Below are 27,204 nucleotides of genomic sequence, written 5' to 3'. Positions count from 1 at the left end.
CCTCCTGCTTTCAATCTTTCCCAGCATCAGAGTCTTTTCCGTGAGTCAGCTCTTCACATCAGGTGGCCAAAGTACTGGAGCTTTAGCTTCAGAATTAGTCCTTCCAACAAATATTCAGGATTGATTTCCTTTAGGACTGACTGGTTTGATCTCCTTGCTGTCCAAGGGACTCTCAAAAGTCTTCTCTAGCACCACAGTTTGAAAGCATCAATTCTTCAGTGTTCAGCCTTCTTTATGGTCCAACTCTCACATCCGTACATGACTAATGGCAAAATCATAGCTTTGATTAGACGGACCTTTATCAGCAAAGTGATGTCTCCGTTTTTTAATATACTGTCTATGTTTGTCATAGCTTTCCTTCCAAAGAGCAAGTGTCTTTTAATTTCACGGCCACAGTAATTGTCTGCAGTGACTTTGTAACCCAAGAAAAAGTCTGTCACTGTTTCCATTTTTTCCCTATCTATTTGCCATGAAGTGATGGGACTGAATGCCATGATCTTCGTTTTTTGAATGTTGAGTTTTAAGCCAGCCTTTTCACTCTCCTCTTTCACCTTCATCAAGAGGCTCTTTAGTTTCTCTTCACTTTCTGGATTATCAGACTCCAGTTCTATTGCCTTCCTCAAGATTATAGATGCTCTAAACACTTCCCAGGACTCTGTTGTGTATTATTCCTTCTGTCTGGAATGCTACTTCACACCAAAATCTTCCCGTGCCGAACTCAGGCCTAAATGACTCACCTTCAGAGAATCCTTTCCTGACCATTCAGTCTAAATTACAAATGTCCCTTGTTATTTTTTCTTGTGATACTTTTTCCTTCATAATACATTTCACATTTTCTTATTATATACCTTGGGATTTGTTTGTGGAGTATCTGCCTTTCCACTGGATTTTAAGTTATGAGAGGGCAGATCATGTTTGTTTATTAACCATTGTTTACCCAGCCATCCATAGTACCTGGTACTTACAAACAATCCACAAATATTTATTGACTAAAAATCTATAACACTAAGTGATGGATTAATAAATGAGTAGATGAAGAAGAACGGAAAGTGTTCCTTTGAGCCTGCAAAGTGACTTTGATGGGAATTTCCCTGGACTTTCCATAAAAAGAGGAGGAGCTGTCCCTTGACAGATTAATTCACCCCAACTGACCTCTGGTTCTCCACTCTCTGACCTCATTAATCGGGACCTATCTGTCCATCGGAGATCTGCCCATTCTTCATTGTAGGAATGTAAACAGTGTTATGAAAGATGAAATGGCCTTTTCCACTCCAACAGCAAAGAAGCCCGTGAGCCTCTACACAGTCCATGATGGAGCTGTCCACACCGTTCAGAGGTCACCTTTCTATAAGGACATTATCCTCACTGTTGGGGGTTGGAACGTGGCCATCTGGAAAGAAGGTATTACGGTAAGTTGCCTGCAAAATGGAGGAGTAGGTGTGTGGTCCTTTATTATTGAGAAAAACAATTGGAACAACAGACTGTTCTGACATAAAATGCCTTTGGGATGCTTTTAGAAATATTGGAACAGATGGCCTGGGCCCCAGCCTGTCAGCAGAACCAATACAAGCCTTTGGAAAACACAACCAGTTGCTTTTCTTCCCTGAGGGCAGGAAACATTTACAAGTCTTTTGTTCTCTGAAACCAGTGTTTTCTTCTAAATATACGTTGTGAGCTGTTCGCTTGGTTTATGTTTTTCCCCTCCCCTTAAAATACCAGATGGGATACTGATTACTGTATGAAGCCCAAGAAGAAACAATGGGTCTGTCATCTTTGCTGCTGCACTAGGCAACTTGTCACCAGAAAGTGGAAGTAAGAAATCTAAGGGATCTATCACCAGGCAGACAGAGACATGCAGAGGTCAGGATGAGGCAGTGCCAAGAATGTGATGGTCAGGATTTAGGACAGGGCCTGGATCCAGATAGTCAGAAGCTAAACTGCCAAAACCTAGAAAGATTGGTAAAATTGAGTGAAGCAGGAGTGTGGGAAAATCAGTATGATGTGTCCTTTTCATGAGCTACTTAAGAGAATTATCAAAATCTGGAGGAAAAAAAAAAAAAAAAAAAATATATATATATATATATATATATATATATGAGTTTCACATCTGTAACAAATATATTCTTTGACCTAACGCTTTTCCCTTTTATTTCTGGGACTCTCACTTACATGAATACTCAAAAAAATTGTGTGTGATATATGTACAAGTTTGTCATTGAAAAAAGTTGGGATCTCCTTAAGTGTCCCTCCAGAAAAGGACTTCTACTTCATACCAATGTACTTTGGCATGATTTTTTTTTTCTTTACAACAAGCAACTATTAGTTTTTCAGTTAAAGAAAAAAGAAATTAAGCCAAGATTGTCCAAAGACTTGGGTCAAGAGCCTGGTTATCCACAAAAACTGAAGTAACTGAGTAAGAACAGATTGGAGTGTCTCCTGTAAGGAGTCCATGAATTAGGGATGTTTGTTCCCCACAAGAAGCCTTTGTTTGCATGTTTGGGAGGGTAGGAGGCAGCTCCATAGCTTAGGTTAGTCCCGGAAGATATAAGTAGGTAAAGGGGTCCACCTGGTTGCCAGGTAGAGCATGATGGTGGGAAGAGAATGCATTTTGATCTTCTGTCTCTATGAAAACCCCCCAAAGAAGGCAAAGTTCCCCACAGCAGAGAAGAGAAATGATCTTATTATGTTGCATTGGTGGTCTGAAATCTCTCCCCCAAAATATTCATAAACTACTGGATGCAGCTCACATAACTGACTGTTCACTCCTTTTCCTGAATATCAGAGCTGTTTCCACGGTGAGTAGGCACCTGACAGGAAAATAAGATATAAGCAAAATTTATAATCTTACAATCTGTAATTTATAATCTTATAATCTTTACTCATCCAGTATCCACCAGTCTCCAAACAAATAGCAATGGGCTTTAGGAACAGTTGAGTTAGAACCATCAGTAGCTCAATTAGAAAATTTGATCTTTTTAAAAAAGTCACTAAAATAAGAAAAAACTGCTGTAAAAATATACAAGAAAGAAGAGCCCACACATATAAAAACCCTATAGGGAAAACAAAGAAGACTTCTGAGTAGGCATAACTCTGCTGTTATATGCTCATAGCCATCTGAGTTTTATTCTAAAAACAAAAAACCTTGTGAATATCCCTCAGATAATAACAAAAACTTTTGTTTTTAATTTTAGACCGGACCCCTCCTTCAGTCATGCTGTGCACCAAAAAGGTACACCTCAGGGCACTGGTCCCTGACCAGGCCTGGAGTCTTCTACATTGGCCGAGAAGATGGGTACATCGATATCTGGGACCTTCTTGAGAAAACTCATGAACCAGCCCAGTCCCAAAACATCTGTATAACCATGATCATGTACATCAAACCCTGGACCTTTTCTGGTATGTTGACTCCGATTAAAGAAGCAAAGTCATTTTGCCTTTTTGGGCGAGGGACATTTTGACGTTCATCTGGAAAGCCTCTGGTGTTGCTTCTCAAGTTTTTTCTCCCCATCCCACCACCTCCCTTCCCATCACGGCACTTCCTTTCCCTTCCCTCTTCTACTCAAATTTTGGTTACAACCTAAGTTTCACTAGTTTCTTCATCACTTATTTCTGAGACATATTTTAGTATGTTAAGCAGGGGCTGATTTTGAACCGCACAATGAAAAGCATCTTTGTCACCCTCTCTGGGTCCCTAAATCACAGGGTGAACCCTAAATCTTTGCTACCTTTTGCTGCTTCTTTTTCAAATAGAGTAAGTTCTGTATCTTTAATCTTCTTTTATGTCACAAAGTTTCGATATTTTATCACTTTTATGGCTTTCCCCTGGATAATATCAAGCAGTTCTTTTCATGAAATCTCAGTGACTCTGTGAGGTCATATATCTGTTTAAACTATAACTTTTGAACTAACTGTGAGGAAAAAATAATGTATAACAGAACAAGCAGAAATTCAAGAACATGTCGATAGAAAAGTAATTTACATCCTTTATCTCAGTTTCTCTATTTCACCCAAGTAATACTTTCTACCCAGACTAAGTATATACTTAAATTCTTTTTATATATATAGTATATATACTTATATAAATACTATATATAAGTATACTTTATACTTATATAAAGTATATAATTTGCCTCATTTAAAAGAAGTTTCCCTTTGTTTCCAGAGATGCACAGGAATAAAATTGTCATTTTCTCAGGAGAAACATGAGGTTTAGAAACACAGTCTTCAGGATTTCTAGGGTGTCAGAGTCTGGCTACTACCTGAGTGTATGTGTCATGAAAATGTGTTTTCCCATATTTGCTGCAAAACATTGTTTTTGCATACCTACAGGGACTACAATTCTAGGATTTAGCAATGTGAACCAGACCTTCTGAAAAGGAGGAGAAAAAAGTTGAGATAAGAAATTAAAATTCTCAAATACGCTTGTGTTTTATATCCATTCAAAATGACCAAAAGGAGGAATTTGTTTCTGTAATGAGAAAACTGGTTTTGGCTGTATTTGAAATTCATCTGGATAATGGCATCCTTTAGCCCTTACTGTCTGGTGAAAATTGGCATCATGATTTTTCTGTGAAAATCTTCCATGTATTGTACCTGTTTCCTTCTCAAATCTGCCATGGATCCAGTCAGAGAGGGTCAACCTCGCCTGGGAGTCACAGTCCTGAAGTAGAGGCTAAGAAAACATGATTGGGGATGTGCAGGGTGGCTGAGAAAGGCTCAGGGTCTCAGCCTTCATTTCACCAACTGGAAAAATGTCTTTCGTGTGTTATTATGATCTCCAGTTGTGAAGGTCTGATGAAGATACCAAGATTATTGTAACCACAACAGGTTCTTTGGGAAACCACAAAGCAAAAATGCAGCATGTATTTAACCTCTAAGATGACTTTCTGATTGCAGAGCTGTTTTTTCTCCCCATTTTTTGAAACTTTCAGCTAAGCAGCAATTTATAGCTATAGCTGATTATTATGGAACACTGCATATATTGGAAATTCCTTGGACATTAAGTCACCCTTCAACCAATGAGGTTAGTAACTTTTGGCTTTGAGGATTTATGTGATCAGATACTGCTGAGACATGTTTTAGAAGTATGTTCAGAAATGACAGCATTTTTGCTCCATAAGAAAATAAAAGAATCATGCAGTCAAAAATAAGGGGATGTTAACCTAAATGGGAAAAGAATTTGGAAAAGAATAGATATATGTATACGTGTAGCTGAATCACTTTGCTATGCATCTGAAAGTAACATGACATTGTTAATCAACTATGCTCCAATATAAAATAAAATAATGAGGGGATGTATTCCTGTTGTATGAGATAAATGACTTAAAGCTAGAGGGGAAAAAAAGCATGTGATGAAAGAAAGGCCAAGTAAATGAAGCCCAGATTCAGAGAAGAATTGATCTGGGGATTCATAATCATAAGAAGTTATTTTCAGATTGTAAGCCAAAAGCATGGGACCCTTATTTTGGTGATACCCTTCCCAGAGGACCCAGCTGACATTTTTATGCATCTCTCCATTGCCAGCCTCCATCCATCCTTCCTCAGCTTGGTGTACTGCAGGTCTGAAGTGGCAGTGTTCTGCCCCCCCATGCATCCCACCCAGGGGTTTTGTTTTAAGCAGTGTTAATAGTTATGTTATAAAAAGAAGATCAATAAATAGTACATAAATATGGATACAGTAAACATTAAATATATGATTGCAATCTGTTGCAAGTTCCAACAACATCAACCTAGTTACTTGCAGGCAAAAAACTCTCCCTTCTTTGGTCACCTTGCCCAAGGTCTCTGATGCCTTCCTGCTTCTGTTCTTCTGCCCACACATGCTAAGCTCTCCAGGGGACCAGGAACTCAACTCTGCTTCCAGCCCCTTCAGGTTTCCACTGACATCCTCATCTGGGTTTTCCAAGTTTGACTGATGATGCAAAACTTCCCTCAGTCTTAAAAGTGAGGAGGAGAGAAAGGAGGGAAAAGAGGATATTTCTCTTACAAACTCACAATTTTTTGCAGCTCTCTCCTTCCAGTCCCACTCCTTTTCTGCCATCCCCCAATTCGCAGGTCCCTAAACCTTAGCCCAGTAGCCCACAAGTTAGCTCTTCTGGTAATGGGCTTTGGGCCTTATCCCAAAGCAGGCAATCTAGCTAATAACTTACAAGCAGCAGACATTCTTTCTGAGCCATGTCAAGAACATGGGGCCTTCTGTGTGAGCCCCCCTCTCATGGGCCTGTATTTCTAACAGGTATCAAGTATAAGCCACTACTTTGAAAGAGAAGTCAAACATTTGGAATATGTAGAACAGCGCAAAAATATTCGTGAACAGGAAAGGAGAGAAATGGAGCTGGAACTGGAGAAGAAAAAAGTTGTAAGTTAAATTTCAGAAACCAAAATTGCTTTCCTCCAAAACTAGTAGTATTATATTTGTTTGGCTTATTCCACAGATTCAAAAGAAAAAATATACCTTTTATTTTTTTTTTATTATTTTTATTTTTTTATTTTTTTCTTATTAGTTGGAGGCTAATTACTTCACAACATTTCAGTGGGTTTTGTCATACATTGACATGAATCAGTCATGGAGTTACATGTATTCCCCATCCCGGTCCCCCCTCCCACCTCCCTCTCCACCTGATTCCTCTGGGTCTTCCCAGTGCACCAGGCCTGAGCACTTGTCTCATGCATCCCACCTGGGCTGGTGATCTGTTTCACTATAGATAATATACATGCTGTTCTTTCGAAACATCCCACCCTCGCCTTCTCCCACAGAGTCCAAAAGTCTGTTCTATACATCTGCGTCTCTTTTTCTGTTTTACATATAGGGCTGTCATTACCATCTTTCTAAATTCCATATATATGTGTTAGTATGCTGTAATGTTCTTTATCTTTCTGGCTTACTTCACTCTGTATAATGGGCTCCAGTTTCATCCATCTCATTAGAACTGATTCAAATGAATTCTTTTTAATGGCTGAGTAATATTCCATGGTGTATATGTACCACAGCTTCCTCATCCATTCGTCTGCTGAAGCATCTAGGTTGCTTCCATGTCCTGGCTATTATAAACAGTGCTGCAATGAACATTGGGGTGCACATGTCTCTTTCAGATCTGGTTTTCTCAGTGTGTATGCCCAGAAGTGGTATTGCTGGGTCATATGGCAGTTCTATTTCCAGTTTTTTAAGAAATCTCCACACTGTTCTCCATAGTGGCTGTACTAGTTTGCATTCCTACCAACAGTGTAAGAGGGTTCCCTTTTCTCCACACCCTCTCCAGCATTTATTGCTTGTAGACTTTTGGATGGCAGCCATCTGGACTGGCATGTAATGGTACATCATTGTGGTTTTGATTTGCATTTCTCTGATAATGAGTGATGTTGAGCATCTTTTCATCTGTTTGTTAGCCATCTGTATGCCTTCTTCGGAGAAATGTCTGTTTAGTTCTTTGGCCCATTTTTTGATTGGGTCATTTATTTTTCTGGAGTTGAGCTGGAGGAGTTGCTTGTATATTTTTGAGATTAATCCTTCGTCTGTTGCTTCATTTGTTATTATTTTCTCCCAATCTGAGGGCTGTCTTTTCACCTTACTTATAGTTTCCTTTGTTGTGCAAAAGCTTTTAAGTTTCATTAGGTCCCATTTGTTTATTTTTGCTTTTATTTCCAATATTCTGGGAGGTGGGTCACAGAGGATCCTGCTGTGATTTCTGTCAGAGAGTGTTTTTCCTATGTTCTCCTCTAGGAGTTTTATAGTTTCTGGTCTTACATTTAGATCTTTAATCCATTTTGAGTTTATTTGTGTGTATGGTGTTAGAAAGTGTTCTAGTTTCATTCTTTTACAAGTGGTTGACCAGTTTTCCCAGCACCACTTGTTAAAGAGGTTGTCTTTTTTCCATTGTATATCCTTGCCTCCTTTGTCGAAGATAAGGTGTCCACAGGTTCGTGGATTTATCTCTGGGCTTTCTATTCTGTTCCATTGATCTCTATTTCTGTCTTTGTGCCAATACCATACTGTCTTGATGACTGTGGCTTTGTAGTAGAGTCTGAAGTCAGGCAGGTTGATTCCTCCAGTTCCATTCTTCTTTCTCAAGACTACTTTGGCTATTCAAGGTTTTTTGTATTTCCATACAAATTGTGAAATTATTTGTTCTAGTTCTGTGAAAAATACCATTGGTAGCTTGATAGGGATTGCATTGAATCTATAGATTGCTTTGGGTAGAATAGCCATTTTGACAATATTGATTCTTCCAATCCATGAACACGGTATATTTCTCCATCTGTTTGTGTCCTCTTTGATTTCTTTCATCAGTGTTTTATAGTTTTCTATGTATAGGTCTTTCATTTCTTTAGGTAGATATACTCCTAAGTATTTTATTCTTTTTGTTGCCATGGTGAATGGTATTGTTTCCTTAATTTCTCTTTCTGTTTTCTCATTGTTAGTGTATAGGAATGCAAGGGATTTCTGTGTGTTAATTTTATATCCTGCAACTTTACTATATTCATTGATTAGCTCTAGTAATTTTCTGGTAGAGTCTTTAGGGTTTTCTATGTAGAGGATCATGTCATCTGCAAACAGCGAGAGTTTCACTTCTTCTTTTCCTATCTGGATTCCTTTTACTTCTTTTTCTGCTCTGATTGCTGTGGCCAAAACTTCCAACACTATGTTGAATAGTAGTGGTGAGAGTGGGCACCCTTGTCTTGTTCCTGATTTCAGGGGAAATGCTTTCAATTTTTCACCATTGAGGGTGATGCTTGCTGTGGGTTTGTCATATATAGCTTTTATTATGTTGAGGCATGTTCCTTCTATTCCTGCTTTCTAGAGAGTTTTAATCATAAATGAATGTTGAATTTTGTCAAAGGCTTTCTCTGCATCTTTTGAGATAATCATATGGTTTTTATCTTTCAATTTGTTAATGTGGTGTATCACATTGATTGATTTGTGGATATTAAAGAATCCTTGCATTCCTGGGATAAAGCCCACTTGGTCATGGTGTATGATTTTTTTAATATGTTGTTGGATTCTGTTTGCTAGAATTTTGTTAAGGATTTTTGCAGCTATGTTCATCAGTGATATTGGCCTGTAGTTTTCTTTTTTTGTGGCATCTTTGTCTGGTTTTGGAATTAGGGTGATGGTGGCCTCATAGAATGAGTTTGGAAGTTTACCTTCTTCTGCAATTTTCTGGAAGAGTTTGAGTAAGATAGGTGTTAGCTCTTCTCTAAATTTTTGGTAGAATTCAGCTGTGAAGCCATCTGGTTCTGGGCTTTTGTTTGCTGGAAGATTTCTGATTACAGTTTCGATTTCCTTGCTTGTGATGGCTCTGTTAAGATCTTCTATTTCTTCCTGGTTCAGTTTTGGAAAGTTATACTTCTCTAAGAACTTGTCCATTTCATCCAAGTTGTCCATTTTATTGGCATAGAGCTGCTGGTAGTAGTCTCTTATGATCCTTTGTATTTCAGTGTTGTCTGTTGTGATCTCCCCATTTTCATTTCTAATTTTGTTAATTTGGTTCTTCTCCCTTTGTTTCTTAATGAGTCTTGCTAATGGTTTGTCAATTTTGTTTATTTTTTCAAAAAACCAGCTTTTAGCTTTGTTGATTTTTGCTATGGTCTCTTTAGTTTCTTTTGCATTTATTTCTGCCCTAATTTTTTAAGATTTCTTTCCTTCTACTAACCCTGGGGTTCTTCATTTCTTCTTTCTCTAATTGCTTTAGATGTAGAGTTAGGTTATTTATTTGGCTTTTTTCTTGTTTCTTGATGTAAGCCTGTAATGCTATGAACCTTCCCCTTAGCACTGCTTTTACAGTGTCCCATAGGTTTTGGGTTGTTGTGTTTTCATTTTCATTCATTTCTATGCATATTTTGATTTCTTTTTTGATTTCTTCTATGATTAGTTGGTTATTCATAAGCGTGTTATTTAGCCTCCATATGTTTGAATTTTTAACAAGTTTTTTCCTGTAATTGAGATCTAATCTTACTGCACTGTGGTCAGAAAAGATGACCGGAATGATTTCAATTTTTTTGAATTTTCCAAGACCAGATTTATGGCCCAGGATGTGATCTATTCTGGAGAAGGTTCCGTGTGCACTTGAGAAAAAGGTGAAGTTGATTGTTTTGGGGTGAAATGTCCTATAGATATCAATTAGGTCTAGCTGGACCATTGTGTCATTTAAGGTTTGTGTTTCCTTGTTAATTTTCTGTTTAGTTGATCTATCCATAGTGGTGAGTGGGGTATTAAAGTCTCCCACTATTATTGTGGAACTATTAAATTCCTCTTTCATACTCGTTAGCGTTTGCCGTACATATTGCGGTGCTCCTATGTTGGGTGCGTATATATTTATAATTGTTATATCTTCTTCTTGGATTGATCCTTTGATCATTATGTAGTATCCTTCTTTGTCTCTTTTCACAGCCTTTATTTGAAAGTCTATTTTATCTGATATGAGTATTGTGACTCCTGCTTTCTTTTGGTCTCCGTTTGCATGAAATATTTTTTTCCAGCCCTTCACTTTTAGTCTGCATGTATCTCTTGTTTTGAGGTGGGTCTCTTGTAGACAGCATATATAGGGGTCTTGTTTTTGTATCCATTCAGCCAATCCTTATCTTTTGGTTGGGGCATTCAACCCATTTACATTTAAGGTAATTATTGATAGGTGTGGTCCCATTGCCATTTACTTTGTTGTTTTGTGTTCACGTTTATACAACCTTTCTGCATTTCCTGTCTATAGAAGATCCTTTAGCATTTGTTGAAGAGCTGGTTTGGTGGTGCTGAATTCTCTCAGCTTTTGCTTGTCTGTAAAGCTTTTGAATTCTCCTTCATATCTGAATGAGATCCTTGCTGGGTACAGTAATCTAGGTTGTAGGTTATTCTCTTTCATTGCTTTAAGTATGTCCTGCCATTCCCTTCTGGCCTGGAGGGTTTCTATTGATAGATCAGCAGTTATCCTTATGGGAATCCCTTTGTGTGTTATTTATTGTTTCTCCCTTGCTGCTTTTAATATTTGTTCTTTGTGTTTGATCTTTTTTAATTTGATTAATATGTGTCTTGAGGTGTTTCACCTTGAGTTTATCCTGTTTGGGACTCTCTGGGTTTCTTGGACTTGGGTGGCTATTTCCTTTCCCATTTTAGGGAAGTTTTCAGCTGTTATCTCCTCGAGTAACTTCTTTTTGCCTTTCTTTTTGTCTTCTTCTTCTGGGACTCCTATGATTCGAATGTTGGGGTGTTTCACATTGTCCTAGAGGTCCCTGAGGTTGTTCTCATTTCTTTTGAGTCTTTTTTCTTTTTTCCTCTCTGCTTCATTTATTTCCACCATTTTATCTTCTACCTCACCTATCCTATCTTCTGTCTCCATTATTGTACTGTTGGTTCCCTCCAGAGTGTTTTTGATCTCATTTATTGCATTATTCATTTTTAATTGACTCTTTTTTATTTCTTCTAGGTCTTTATTAAACATTTCTTGCATCTTTTCAATCTTTGTCTCCAGGCTATTTATCTGTAACTCCATTTTGTTTTCAAGATTTTGGATCATTTTTATTATCATTATTCTAAATTCTTTTTCAGGTAGATTTCCTATCTCCTCCTCTTTTGTTTCACTTGGTGGGCATTTTTCATGTTCCTTTACCTGTTGGGTATTTCTCTGCCTTTTCATCTTGTTTAGATTGCTGTATCTGGAGTGGGCTTTCTGTATTCTGGAGGTCTGTGGTTCCTTTTTATTGTGGAGGTTTTACCCAGTAGGTGGGGTTGGACGATTGGCTTGTCAAGGTTTCCTGGTTGGGGAAGCTTGCGTTGGTGTTCTAGTGCATGGAACTTGATTTCTTCTCTCTGGAGTGCAATGGAGTGCCCAGTAATGAGTTTTGCGATGGGTCTATGTGTTAGGTGTGACCTTGGGCAGCCTGTATGTTGACATTCAGGGTTATGTTCCTGCGTTGCTGGAGAATTTGCGTGGTATGTCTTGCTCTAAAACTTATTGGCTCTTGGGTGGTGGTTGGTTTCAGTGTAGGTATGGAGGCTTTTGGACGGTCTCTTATTACTTAAAGTTCCATGTAGTCAGGAGTTTTCTGGTGTTCTCAGGTTTTGGGCTTAAGTCTCCTGCCTGTGGATTTCAGTTTTATTCTTCCAGTAGTCTCAAGACTTCTCCAACTATACAGCACTGATAATAAAACTTCTAGGTTAATGGTGAAAAGATTCTCCCCCGTTAGGGACACCCAGAGAGGTTCACAGAGTTACATGAAGAAGAGGAGAGGGAGGAGGGAGATAGAGATGAGCAGGAGGAGAAAAAGGGGGACTCAAGAGGAGAGAGACAGATCTACACAATAGTCTGTTCCCAGAGTGTTCTCCATAGCCCAGACACCCACAAAGATTCATAGAATTGGATTGGGAAGAGAAAGGGAAAGGAGGAAATAGAGGTGTTCTGAGGTAGAAAACAGAGAGTCAAGATTGGGAGAGAATAATCAACACACTCCTGAGTAAAAATGGGAACTGAATATTGGATTCTTAAATGTCCACAATTTATATCATATATTGAAAAACAAAGATTAAAAATCTAGAGTAGAGGTTAGACTCTTAAAAATACTATATTAAAAACAAAAAAAAACACACCAAAAAATTTTAGAAATATATATGAAGTTCGGTTTAAAAATAGGGCTTCTCTTTTTTTTTTTTGTAAGGTTATAGTGTAATGAAAATGAAAATTAAGGAGTAGTAGAGGAGTAATAGAGGGCTTTAAAAGGAAATAAAAGAAAAATAGAAAATAGAAGAGAAAAAGTAAAAAAAGAAAAAGAAAAAAAACAAGAAAAAAAATTTTATTCCTAATTAAAAAAATCGTAAAAATCTATGAAAATGAAAGTTAAGGAGTAATGGGGGAGTAATAGGGAATTTTAAAAGAAAATAAAAGAGAAAAAAGAAAAAAGAAGAAAAAAAATTTTTCTTTTATTTTACTTAAAAAAAAAAAGCAAAAATATATCTAGGAATTTCTCTTGAGCTGTTGCGGTCAGTGTGGGTTCGGTTCAGTTTCAGATAGCTCCTCAGTTCCAGCTTACATTTCTCGATATCTACAGGCCCCTTCCGGTGTAGTCGGTGTTATCTACAGGGATTTTAATCTGTTGGACCGGTCCCTTCTGAAGCGGTTCCCTTTGTTTATTTGGCTTCTGTTTGCCCATCTCTTCAGTGCCTAATTTCTGCCCTGACACAGGCGGGCAGAGGTGGTCTCTTATTCAGGTTGCTAGTTCCGTCGCCCTGTGGGGAGGGGCTGGTGCTGCTTTCCCCGTCTACGCTGTTAAGGCTCCCGGCTGTTCTATATGGAGTGTGCCCTGCGCTGCGCGCGATTCCAGCCCTCGGGTGTTCCACAAAAGCGCGGAACAAAAAGCTGCGCCTGCTTTTTGTGCCTTCCCCGTCAGAGCAGCTCAGGCAGCCAGGAGCTTGACGGGCGCACCCTCCCCAGCTGCGGCGCGCCTTCTCCCCTCCGCAATCCCAGTCTCAGTTTCTGCCCGCGCCAGTCGGGTGCATGCGCCTTCTGCCCTCCGCGTCCCCAGCCCCAGTCCCCGCCCGCACAGGTCGGGTGCCTGCGCCCTGTGTCTCGCCTGCCCCTTTCCCCTCCCCCCTACCTCCGGCGGCCCCTGCGAGCTCTTCTCTGGACTTGCTCGATCCCTTTGTTCTGCAAACGGCCGGCAGTGTGTTCGGGCCGGTTAATTTTCTCTCTCTCTTTTACTGTCCCACAGTTTAAATTGGTAACTCACAAAAGCTCCCTCCAGTTATCCTCAGGGCACTCAGGCCAGGTCCTTACCCTAAGCAATGCCGCCCGCTCCTCTCCATTCCGCCCCCACTTGCTGGTGGCGGATGCGGGCGTCTGGGGTACTTTTCTGCTGGGAGTTCCTTTTAGGCACATAATCTGTGGGTTTTATTTATTGTTCCCCTCCCAGTCAGGTTGCCCTCTGAGATTCAAAAACTTCCCCCAGACCCGCCAGTGCGAGGGTCTCCTGGTGTTTGGAAACTTCCTCTATTGAGACTCCCTTCCCGGACGGATCTCCGTCCTTAGCTCTTTTGTCTCTCTTTTTATCTTTTATATTTTGTCCTACCTCCTTTCGAAGACAATGGGTTGCTTTTCTGGGCGCCTGATGACCTCAGCTAGCGATTAGAAGTTGTTTTGTGAAGTTTGCTCTGCGTTCAGTTATTCTTTTGATGAATTTGTAGGAGAGAAAGTGGTCTCCCCGTCCTATTCCTCTGCCATCTTGGCTCCTCCCCCCAAAAATATACCTTTTAAAATTCTTCTCTATTTCTCATGGGAGTCAAGAAGGCAGTTCTCTGATTTCCTAGCTTAGTGTGAGTCAAACTACCAATTGGACACCTAGTGAGATTCTATCCAATTTAGTTTCTGAAATTTTCTATATTTCAAAGTCCTTTAGATTTGGTGGTATCTAAATACCAATATGGATACAGAGATTCAAAATTTGAATGCTTTCATTTCATAGAAACTTAACATTTAGTGAATAATGCATTAAAACAGTATAAAAAAGAGTGGAATGTGAATTAGAACATGTGGACTCACATCTCATGTCTACCTCTTACTAGCTATGAGGTCTAGAGCAAGGTTTGCATCTTTGCTGAGTTTTGGTTCTCTTGTTTTTAAAATGGGAATACTAGTAACAACCTTTTAAGATTACTGTGGGGATTTCAGTTAGGTAACCTGACAAATAATAAACTGTCATTAAGTGGGAGCTAGTATATAGAGGGCATAGTGGCTACTAGTTGTTGCTCAGCCCCATCCAACTCTTAGTGACTCCATGGACTGTAGCCCACCAGGTCTCTCTGTCCATGGGATTCTCCAGGCAAGAATACTGGAGTGGGTTGTCATTTCCTCCTCCAGGGGATCTTCCCAGCCCAGAGGTTGAATCTTCGTCTCCTAAGTCTCCTAAATTGCAGGTGGATTCTTTTCCCCTGAGCCATTGGGGCTCAGAACCCACCTGCCAGTGCAGGAGAGGTAAGGGACATGGGCTCTATCCCTGGATCTGGAAGATCCCCTGAAAGAGGGCATGGCAAGCCACTCTAGTATTCTTGGTGTGTTACAGTCTCCTGGTGGGATATGGTCCATAGGGTCACAAAGATTCAGACAGGACTGAAGCAGTTTAGCACAGCACAGCACAATATATAGAGACAGATGAGTGAATAGATATAAATATTACTGTAATAGACTAGAACTGTGAAATTTGTGATTGAGGATAATTTGGTATAGGACATATCCTTCTTAAACTCTACCAAAAAGGAACCTAAAGCTCTGAAGCCCATACCCTCCTCTTTCTCAATCTCTCTGATGTGATTTTACTTTGTTGGTCTTCCCTTGACAAGTGGAATTGGGAGCTTTAAATAGTCTGTGAATTCAGCTCTTCTTTCTTTCTCACTTGAGGTCATCTCAGTCCATATTTCTTCTTGTCTCTTGCTCATTCCCTTCCTTGCCCTTTTGGCACCAATGGTTTCATCACTGCCTGCTGTTTCCTTATAGCCAAATATATAGCCTCCCCCAATGTAATTACTCATGTGAGACCCTAGGTCTCAATTAAAAACACAGGCATATGGAAATATTTTCAAGTATTGCATTAGCAAATAGATTAACATTATCATACTGTTAGATACAAATTAGTGTAACAAAAGCAGATGAAGCATCATTTCAAAACATCATTTAGTGGTGATGAGGTATTAAAAAAGCCAATTAATTCACCTTGTTTACTACAAAAAAAAATGGTCTTGATCTGTTCTTTTACACGATCACAAACATTGGATGAACTTCTGCTGTGGGAGATTACCTGCCACCTTTCCCCAGACCAGCAATCATCCACAATTACTAGGAGTGTTTACTTATTTATTTTTTATAATTTTACTTTATTTATTTTTTAAAAATTTTAATTAATATTAAAATTAAAATTAACATATTTATTTTTAAATATTTAAATTTTTAAATTTTAATATTTATTTAATATTTAGGTTTTGATTATTTTTATAATTTTTATAATTTTACTTTATTTTTTAAAATTTTAATTAATATTAAAAATTAAAATCAACATATTTATTTTTAAATATTTAAATTTTCAATTTTAATATTTATTTAATATTTAAATTTTAATTGTTTAATTTTAAATATTAAAATTAACATATTTATTTTAATTAATATTAATATTAACATATTTATTTTAAAAACTGGGGGAGGGCTATGCTCGGTCTTCATTGTTGCTCAGGCTTTTCTCTAATTGCAGAGAGCAGGGGTTACTCTCTAGTTGCAGTGTGTGGGCTTCTCATTGCAGTGACTTCTCTTGTTGTGGAGCATAGGCTCTAGGGCACCAGGGCTTCAGTAGTAGAGGTTCCTGGGCTCCAGAGCGCAGGCTCCATAATTGTGGCACACAGGTTTAGTTGCTCCGCAGCATCTGGGATCTTCCTGGATTAGGGATGAACCCGTGTCTCTGGCATTGGCTGGAAGATTCTTTACCACTGAGCCACCAAGGAAGCCCCTAGGAGTGCTTAAATAGCATAGTGACAGCTAATTATCCATATGAGATAATAATAATTTGCATGTGAAGTACTTTTAAAACACTCAAATATTGTAATAATCATATCTTGGAACTGAGTTTCCAAAACTTTTCCACCTCCTTCTTGTAACTTCATTTCCATCTGACATAGTATCATCCTTAAAGTAAAACATCCATGTCTCAAGTTTTCTCTGAAACTAGACTGTGGATAAATGCATGCATTTAAAGGGGCTCGTCTGTTACATTTAGAACGTGAATAGAGTCACCAAGGAAAAACAGCTAATGTTCATCAGAAGTATCTCCTTATAAGCAATGGCTGATGATAGGAGAAACGGGAACAAACTGTAACAGCCTCAGACAATTGCCGTGGGGATTAAATGAGTTAAATATTTACAGCACTTAGCCAGTAACTGACAGATGGGATGTGCTAAAGTGTCCATTATTAGTATTATTACAGAGGGCAGGGGATAATCACACACCCGTTCAGCAAGGCCAGTCTTCATGAGCGCCCCCCTCAGCTGGCAGAGATTAGGCTATGCACTTCAACCCACAAATATGAGGGTAATCATATACCTGTCTCTTGGCAAACATTGAATCTGGATACCACTCACTTATTGAAAAATAATAGTAATTACAGCTCTAACAGCACACAAAATGGGAATTTTTTTAACTGGAATTTCAGCTGGAGACCCAAAGCAGAAAACAAGCAGTAGTTTCCATGTGATTCATTCAGAATTCAAAACAATTCTGCAGCCCTTAGGCAATGACCCACACTCCAGGCTGCACAAGAGAGGCAAGAGTTATGGGGAAAGAGGTTGGAAGAGAGGACTTTTTTTTTTTGTAGAGAAGCATTGGAGGGCTGTGTATCCCCCATTCCTACTCCTGCAATACCACCCAGACTCTGGGAGGAGACCTTCAAGGGAAGGTCTGCTGGAGACAGGTTGCTGGTGAGGATGGACAATTGGCCTCATACCCCTGGCAGGAGGCTCGCTGAGCCACAGAAATCCAAGGGCCAGGAACTGCCTAGGGGCCAGAGCAGACTGTCCAGGGAAAATACAGGAAACCCAGGGACAGAGACCTGGCTCATGGCTGGAAAGTCTGCAAGCAGGAGGTTGGCTCTGATAGACTAGTGGAGAGAGGACCAGTGAGCAAAGAACTTGTACTGATGGCAGAGTGAGGGGGGTGAGTTGTCCTGGGGTCAGGTGGAAACTTGAAAGTGGCTAGGCTCAAATCAGATGCCTCAAAGGACTTTCTAAACGAAGTGCTGCAACCTGTGGAGGCAACCAATGGAAGTGTGCAGGGGGCATTGCAGTGCGGGCATTGCAGTTCTTCACTTAAATACTGGGCTGGGCTGGATCTTCAAATAATCTGAAAATAACACTATTCCTAACACCTAAAAGTGGTAGGAAATGCTACTCAATCTGTCACGAATGTGGCAAAGGACAAAAGTTAGGAGAATAACTTCTTTCTACTCTCACCCTATCAAGTCCTGCTTTTTGTGAACTGGTTATTGCGGTTAACACCTAGTAAGTGCTTACTGTGTGCCATGTACCATTCTGAGGACCTGGCATGTTTAATAATTCATTTAGTACTCACAGTGGTATAATGTGGTTACAGTGATTAGACATGAGGAATCTGAGGAAGCAGAGCTATAAACAGAGGTGAAAAGCAAACGTATGGCACAAATACAGCAGGGGAAGTCGAAGGGAACTTCAGGCACGGTGAACACTGAAAAGAAGAAAATGCCTCTGGCAAATGATTCTCAGGAAACTAGAATAAAATATGGTGGTGGCGCCCTCAACAGAATCCTCATAGACAGAGTTTTGTGGCAGGAGATGAGAAGGCACAGGAAGACATTAGGGTGGGGAGAGGCCAGGAGGTGGAGAAGCAGAACCAACACAGGGGGATTCTGTGGTGGCTCCGTGGTAAAGCGTCCGCCTGCCAGCGCAGGAGACACGGGCACGGCCCCTGGTCAGGGGAGATCCCACGTGTCACCGAGCGACTGAGCCCTGCACCGCAGCTATTGAGCCTGTGCTCTAGGGCCCCAGCGCCACAACTACTGAGCCTGCACACCACAACTACTGAAGCCCATATGTCCTAGAGCCCGTGCTCTGCAACAAGAGAAGCCACCGCAACTAGAAAATAGCACCCACTTGCCACAAGTAGAGAAAAACCTGGGTAGCAATGAAGACCCGGCACAGCCAAAAAGAAATAAATAAGATTATTTTTTTAAAAAATCACAGGATGACATACCAATATGAAGTAATCATAAATTCATCTGAAAGGAGACACAGATGAGAAGAAACAAAATCTTAAAAATCATAATAACTGCCCTAGCAGATACTACAATAAATTTAATTAACTAATTAAATTAAAATACTAACTAAGCCAGAACAGTACTCATGTAAACATTGACAGATCAAAGAACAAAACAGATGACTCAGATTATTCAGCAAGTGGTGTTGAGTAAATTAGCAGAATAAATGCTCTTTGTCGTTTTTCCCCTCCCCTCTCAACATGCTCTTCCCTCTACCGGTGGCAGGAGCTCATAGGCCAGCCTGGATTCCCTCTGCCCCTGAGAGCCCACATCCAGTCCATCACAAAATTTGATCAGCTCCACCACTAGGAGATACCTTGAGTCTGCACACACTGCTGACGTGTGCCCCTCATGTTCAGGGTCAGCAGCCCCTCTCCCTGACTATGCAAGAGATCCCCTCCTGCCCCCTGCCCCCACAAAGCCCCTCTGGAGAAAAGCAGCCAGTCCAGCCCTTCGGAAATAACGGAAGTCCCTTCTGTGGGGCTTCCCTGGTGGTCCAGTGGTTAAGACTTTGCCTTCCAATGGAGGGAGGTGTGGGGTTCTATCTCTAATTGGGGAGCTAGATCTCACACGCCCCACAGCCAAAAAAACCAAAACACAAAACACCAGCAACATTGTCACAACTTCAATAAGGGCTTTAAAAGTCCACATCAAAATCTTAAAAGGAAATCGTCTCCTCTAGCCTTTGGTATCTCTAGCTGTCAGAGTTTTATACAAATGACTTGCTTTTTCCCCCCTAGAAAACATTTCAGAAGTCAAAAGAACAATTGGAGGCTGAGTTGAAAATGGACTACGAGAGTTATTTGGAACTGGAGAAGAACATCCTCAGCAATCTAGGTCTAACCAAAGTGAAAGATTCAAAGTCATACATGGAATTAATATAGAAAAGTTTTCTGTAGAGGTGTTTGGGGGGTCTGTGGGACTTTTCTTTTTGCTCATTATTGTTTATGTAAGGTGAACTAGCAAACTAAACATTAAAAAGATTTGCTTTCGCATATTAAGTTTTTATCTCAGTACAATTAAAACTTTTAAATGAAGCAATAAGATCTGTTTCAGTTTGGGGACTGAATATGTATTAAACTTTGTACTGAATATAAAAGGTGTTGATAATGAAGCTTTCATTTTCCTGTAGTAATACAGAGCTTAAGACATCCACACTCAGTCCTCAGCCAGCATCTATTCAGAACCCCTGATCCCAGACCAGAAGTGGAAATCAAACTTTGCTTCTAATTATCAGGTTGCTTTTGGTCCCATCTCCACAAAGTACTCCCACTGGGCCACTGCACAGATTATCAGGCCATGAGCTAAACAAAATATTAGTAAATCGAATCCTGAAATAGACACTGAAAAAGGGTAATGTATGAAGGTCACATTAAGCTTATCTAGGAAATAAAAGGTTAGTGTAACTAGTAGTGTTCAGTCACTTTATTCGTGTCTGACAAGAATACTGGAGTGGGTTACCATACCGTTCTCCAGGAGATCTTCCTGACCCAGGGATCAAACCTGCTTCTCTTACATCTCTTGCTTTGGCAGGTGGGTTCTTTACTGCTAGCGCCACCTGGAAAGCCCAATATGACAGTAGAAAATAAATCAACAATTGACTGAAGGAGAGAATTTATGATACCAAATAAACACAGTAAAACATTCACTAAAATTCAGCAGACACTCATGATGAAACAGTAAATTCTTTGCAACTACAAAAAGAAGGAAACCTCCTTAATTGGATCCTGGGTATCTAAAACAATCTACAACAAATGTTATACTTAATAGTGAAAAGTTGAAAGTTTCCCTCAAAAGTGTGGAATGAGATGGTGCGCACTGTCCTGTCTTCTAATCAATATCTGGTTAAACTGAAGGTTAACCAGTGTGGGCACACAAAGGCAACAGCATGTGAAACTGAGTTGTGAAAGAGCTTAATGTGTCTCAATAAGAGATTCAGCACACACACACACACACACACACACACACACACACACACACGGTATTTCCCTTGTGGTCCAGGGCTTCCCAGGTGGCACTAGTGGTAAAAAAAAAAAAAAAAAAAAAAATCCACCTGCCAATCCTGGAGACACAAGAGATGCAGGTTCAGTCCCTGAGTGGGAAAGATCTCCTGGAGGAGGAAATGGCAACCTACTTCAGTATTCTTGCCTGGAGAATCCCATGGACAGAGGAGCCTAGTGAGTTATAGTTAAGGGGTCACAAAGATTTGGACACAACCGAGCGACTAAGCACACCAGTGGTTAAGACTCCACAGTTCCACTGCAAGGGGCACGGGTTTGATAACTGGTCAGGGAACTAAGATTCCCATATGCAGAGTGCCCTCCCCCTGCAAAAAAAAAAAAAAGAGGTTCAACATCACAGGGAAGTGACCAGCGTGGGAGGTGGGTTGAGGGAAGAACAGCAGGAGATGCGAGTGGAGCTGAGACTTGGAGCCAGATGGTGAAAGTTCCCTTAAACTAGGCAAAGGAAGTTGGATTAGAGTTTGCAAATAATGGGGAATTAATGGAAAGGCTAAGCAGGAAGGTGACATGATCAGCTTTATATTCAGGAAGATAAGGAACAGGTTAGAGTGGGAGAGACTTGAGGCAGGAAATCCTATCGAGATAGTCATAATAGTTCAAGGTAAAAGATTAGGACACCCTGTCCCAAAGCTTAAAATAAAAATGGGAGGCTAATTGGATGGGGTAGGGAAGACAAAGGGTACTGCCAAGGTTTATAAGTTAAATTGCTAGAGGAAGTAAAACTCAAAGTTATTTACCAAAAGTCAGGTAAGTAGTGGCATATGTCTGAGTGCCTTTGGCCAGATGACTTACTGCTATGAAACGTTCTCCTTCTGTGGAGTAACATTTTATAAGAGCAAATGAATACCTGCATATAAGTGGTGGTGTCCAGCACATGTTAGTGTCATTATTGGAAAGTCCCGGGGACTCATCTTTGTGCCTGAATTTTTTTCTTTCTTTTTTTTTTTTTAAATCCACACCCATGTCTTAGCTGAATCTATCCAATTTCATAGCTTTACATACAACCTCCATACCTGGCTGGGACTTTTCCCATAAAATCGAGCTGTATATTCACTTGAGTACTTAATGTCTCTACTTAGGTGTATAATGCGTACATGGTCATTTGCTCAGTCATGTTCAACTCTTGGTGACTCCACAGACTGTAGCCCAGCAGGCTCCTCTGTCCTTGGGATTTTCCAGGTAAGAATTCGGGTGTGGATTGCTATTTCCTCCTCCAGGGGATCTTCTCTACCCATGTCTCCTGCATTGCAGGCAGATTCTTTACCTTTGAGCCACTGGGGAAGTCTGGAGGTATAGTGAGCATCTCGTATTTAAACATGTCCAAAATTGAGTCCCTGAATTTTCCTCCAAAACCCATGCTTCCTTCCCAGAGTCCTCTAGTCACCTTGCTTCTAGTTGCTTGGGCAAAAGTCTTGATGTCATCCTTCATTTCTCTCTTTTCTCTCACAATTCATGGCCAATCTACAAGCAAATTCTTTTGACCACACCTTCAAAATACACCCAGAACCTGATCACCCCTCTCCTTCCCCACTGTCCCACCATGGTCCAAGCCACCTTCATCGCTGGCGGAATTGTCGCACTGCTCTCCTAACAGTTCTGTCTTCAGTCTCTCTCTCAACAGCAGTCACGTGGTGGTTTTAAGTGGAAGCCAGTGGCTGTCATTCTTTTGTTCAGAACTCCTCCTCAGCTTCCCAGCTAACTCAGGGTAGGAGCCAAAGGCTTTCCTGGACCTGCCAGTGCTCATGTAGTCAGACTTTCTGTTGTCATCTTGGTTTCATCTCTCCTTCTCCTCCCCTCATCACCCCACCATCATGGCAGCCTCCTTCCACCCAACGTGTGAGGCCTGGTCCTGTCCCAGGTATTTGTGCTCAATAGTCTGTGTTTTCTGTAGTAATTTTCCCTGTTTTATTTTCGTATGCTCTCTCAAAGGGAAAAAAAACATATTTTGAGTACTTGCTATATACCAGGCTCTACATTTATAAAAAAATTTTTAAATTGAAGTATATAGTTGAAAGGGGCTTCCCAGGAGGCTCAGTGGTAAAGAATCTGCCTGCCAATGCAGGAGATGTGAGTTTGATCCCTAGGTCAGGAAGGTCTCCTGGAGAAGGAAATGACAATCTACTCCAGTATTCTTGCCTGGGAAATTCCATGGACAGAGGAGCAGGCAGGTTACATATTCCATGGGGTTGCAAAAGAGTCTGACACAACTTAGTGACTAAACAACATATACAGTTGAACAGAGTGTTCAGGGTAAATCTTACTGGGAAGGCGGCATTGGAGCAAGGATCTGAAGAAGGTGAAGGGCTTTGCCCTGCAGGCTTCTAGACTGTGTTTGCTAACCCAGCCCCCTCTTCAACCCCAGATGACTTCTGCTTTAGGTTCCTGGACAGAGGTGTGCTCACCTCTTAGTACAAAAGAAGAAAGTGGGGCTACAGAGAAAACAGGAGTGTCATGGTTACATGACAAAATCCATTACCTGGAGCTGGCACATTGTTGTCTCAAACAAAAGTGGGGTTTTCTTAGCACAGGAGATACTGAATAAGCATCTCCTTTAGGGTTATCAAGTAAAGAGTTTAGCATGGTAGGGCATACAGCAAGCAGTAAATGTTTTGCTACTGTTTTATCTAATGTTTAAATGCAGTATGGTTGTAATATTCATGCTATTGAAACTAAACATGGTGTTCATCTTGCCTATGAAAGCAGTTATTATCAGTTCAGTGTGAAATTTTTATTGTGTGTTTATAACCTCAGTTTTTCCAGATCTCGTCATCTCACCAGTGTATGGCCTCCAATGGAGTCACATAAACAGCAATAGTGCACTTTTAATGGGATTCTGCCCCACCTGCTTATCAGGTATTTCATCCTTCTTTGAAGCCCCTCCAGGTGTGTTCTGTAGTCCCTGGGAAGAAGGTAGAGTCGTGTGTTTAAAAACAAGCCCACAACCACCAGGCCCTCAAAGGTTCCCTTCTCCCAATATGCTAGAGAAGCTAATGGCCTGTGACAGAGGGGAAAATGCTGGCTCAATGCCTATTGTTAGTTCAGGTTACTGACCTATGTGTTAATTTAGGTCCGGCAAGAAATGAACACCAAGGCAGAGGGGAGCAGGACTAGATGTGCAAGAGATTTACTGGGAGGCTGAGCAGGAGACGCGGGGGAGAGCCTTCAGAGCTCCATGCCGGTCTGGTACCCATGGAAGAGGAGAGGAAGGGAAAGAGGATGCATGGGTGAGTCTCAGACCACCCAGCAAGCACTTCCTTTTGCCTCCGAGACTTTGGAGTTTGCGCAGACTCGCTGTGCTGCCTCCTTCGTTTTGGGGATGCCGTTCTCTCCAAAACTCCTCAACTTCTCCAACAGATGCTTTTTTCTCTGGCTCAGACTCTCCACGTAGCAGACAAGTTCAGACCTGCTGAATCATCAGAGAATACAGTTGGGACTCAGTTCCCAGGCTGGGAACTCTGACTGAATGTGTAGAAATATTGAGTGTGAATGAAAATAGAGTTCCCTGCTGTAGCTCTTTCCAGTTCTTAGGGCTCTAGCCCTTTCCCCTACTGCCCCTTCCTTCCCCACTGTGGGTCAACCCAGTCTTCTTCTGCACTTAGATCTTTTGATCCAGTGTACAGTGTAGTGAAAAGAAAGGGGGTCTTGAAATCCTAGCAAAATTGAGTCCTAAACTCAGTTTTATCACCCAGCTGTTCTGTCTGCAAAGAGTGGGTTACATTATCTGTAAAACTGGGCTAATAATCATACCTACCTTCTACAAAGACCATGTATGTAAAATATCTGGCATATAGTTAGTGATTAATAAATGCTGCTTCTTTTTCTTGCTTTGTCTCAAGTGCATACACTCATGTGCCAGAGAAGCCATAGTGTTTCCTCTTTGTCCTAGGTAATACTCTCTGATTTTAACATTTTTGTTATTAATTGAAATGAAAATGTCTCTCACTCTCAAGTATGACTTAAGTGGGGGCTCTGCATGCCTAGTTTAATATTAGCCTTTGATCATATTAGTAAGAGACCAGACATATTGGATGTAGTATTTAAAATTTGAAAGTAGCTTTTTTTTGCAGAGCTTAAAATGCTTATGACTACTCTGAAAATTAATCATTTGAATAAGGATTGATTTATTAGATTAAATTTAATTATCATTCAGCTGTATAAACTGCTTTTTACCCACCAAGAAATGTTGCATAATTAAGCCAGTGTATTTTCAGGTCCTCAGATAAACATGCCGTCTGGGTGCGCATGAAAAGGCCGTTGGCTCCAGCAGACCATGGCCCAGGCCCGCTTCCGCAACCTCAGTAGTAATCCACCACTGTAAATAATTAACTCCCTGTGCCCTGCATCCAAAGCCTGCATGTGGGTAGGCTGTCTCCACCTGGTTGCTAAGCTGCCATTGCCAGGTCAGATACTATGTGACTGAGCAAGGCCCCTGCGACGGAAATTGAATATCTCAGTGAAGGGCAAATTAAACCCTGTGTGATGAATTCACTCCTTCCACAGCTGCTGAGCTCTTTGAGGGTCACAGGCTCATGTAAAACCACTTCGCACCATCAGAGTAGAGCCCCAGACATCAAAGAAACCAGCCATGGAAGTATATGGAGACAATAATGATTTTTAAAAATTGCGTAATTGCTTCCAAATGCTTTCTGGTTCACAAATACGACATTAAAAACATATGCAGCGTGGGTGGTAAATAATATAGGTTGAGTTTTTCTGAAACAATGCCAGTGTTCCAAAGGGCAAAAAATAAGATTTCTCTGTCGCCTGTACATGTGATATTCTAAACTGTTTTTAATCTTTTATTAAAGAGGGGAAGGAAAAAAAAAATAAAGAGGGGAAGGAAAGAAGATGTGAAAGAGATTTCATATTATTCCTTGTCAACTAAGATACATTTCCAGTCCTTTTGTGGAATCATATTTTTAAGAAAAACAATTATCTTAAAAAAACCACTAGAAAAAAAAAAACAACTCTAAATCAAATATAATATATGGCAAGTGCCCACTTTATGTCAGCCTGAATAAAGAAGCTAAATTAACCTTTGAGATTGACAATAATTTTTCAGTTTTCATGAAGTTTCTTGACTGTATGGATCTAAATGTAATAAATTAAGAAAACAGAATAAACTCAGTTATCGAGAATCCTAACAACCCTTAACTAGAACTTCAGTGCATTCTAGTTCTGCAGTGAACACTTTTGACAACAAAAGACCAAAAAAGTCTTGCTATTAGAGATTTATTATTAGAGATTTATTAGGGACCATTTTCAAGGTCCATTCGAATATCAGTAGGATACAGCCTGCAGGTTGTCTCTCTAGGACTGAACAGTAATTTCTGATTGTCATTAGGTATAGAGACAGCTATGTAGAGTTTAAGCTCAGCCACACTCAAGCTTTGTAATATTGGGCAAATAGCCTTTCTGATCCTCCATTTCTTCATCTATTAAATGAGGATGATAATACCCATTGCACAGAATGATCATAAAGATTATAGTCAGATAAAACATATGAAAGTTCCTTATAAAATTTAAGTGCCTTGAACATGAGTATGTAGATCAATAATAATAATAGATGGTGAGCTATTTTGGGATTCTAAAGTGATTTTTGAATCATCAAAACAAGTTTACTTATGCTTACCATAGTGTATTTTATTGCATTATAACTCCTTACAGTGTTTAATTAACATTCAACTAGCCAATATATTCCATTCTGTTACCTCACCAGATGTAAACAATTTATCTATGTTAGTAGCCAATTAATTTGGTTTAACAGTCCACTGACTCAATGGACATGAGTTTGAGCAAACTCCAGGAGATAGTGGACAGGGAAGCCTGCAGTTCATGGGGTCACATAGAGTCAGACATTACTTAGTGACTGAACAACAGCATTAAATGGGTCTTAAAGTCTGAAACTTAGGAAAAAGAGGAAAATTAGACTTTATCTTGGGAAAGAGAGCTACCCGTTTGATAGGTCAAAAGACATTTCATATGTTCCTCTCACCCCCATCCACATCAACCAAATCTGGACTCCATCACTTCCTGACTTAAAATATTTTGATGGTTGGCACTCATCAGCTTCAGGACAGGGTCTAAATTCTTTGCCTGCTTATGGCACAGCCCTGCTTACTTTTTAAGCCCATCCCTCACAGATCTGCCTTCCCGTCTTCTCCAGACATTGCCGTCTATGCTATTCTCCACTGTGCTGGGTTCTCTCTGATGTCTGCTTCCTGGAAAACACTATTCCCTTTCCATGGATTAAAAACCACCAAAGGGCTTCCCTGGTGGTCCAGTGGCTAAGGCTCTGCACTCTCAAGGCAGGGGGCCTGGGTTTGATCCCTGGTCAGGAAACTCGATCCCACATGCTGCAACTAAGAGTTCACAGGC

General features: G+C 40.3%; 1 protein-coding gene across 1 annotated transcript in view; it reads left to right on the top strand.

The window, feature by feature from the left end:
• DNAI3 (dynein axonemal intermediate chain 3) overlaps positions 1 to 19,915 on the top strand; it is an 87,769-nt gene extending 67,854 nt beyond the window's left edge. The window contains exons 19-23 of the mRNA XM_070467818.1: positions 1,279 to 1,409; positions 3,192 to 3,396; positions 4,932 to 5,023; positions 6,236 to 6,358; positions 19,546 to 19,915. Coding sequence (XP_070323919.1) covers positions 1,279 to 1,409; positions 3,192 to 3,396; positions 4,932 to 5,023; positions 6,236 to 6,358; positions 19,546 to 19,689 — 695 coding nt within the window. The 3' untranslated portion in view covers positions 19,690 to 19,915. The remainder of the gene's footprint in view (positions 1 to 1,278; positions 1,410 to 3,191; positions 3,397 to 4,931; positions 5,024 to 6,235; positions 6,359 to 19,545) is intronic.
• Positions 19,916 to 27,204: the final 7,289 nt, after the last annotated feature.

This window comes from Odocoileus virginianus, chromosome 5 (assembly GCF_023699985.2).
Source record: "Odocoileus virginianus isolate 20LAN1187 ecotype Illinois chromosome 5, Ovbor_1.2, whole genome shotgun sequence".
In the NCBI taxonomy this organism is placed as follows: domain Eukaryota; kingdom Metazoa; phylum Chordata; class Mammalia; order Artiodactyla; family Cervidae; genus Odocoileus; species Odocoileus virginianus.
This window is presented reverse-complemented; position numbering and strand designations above follow the sequence as displayed.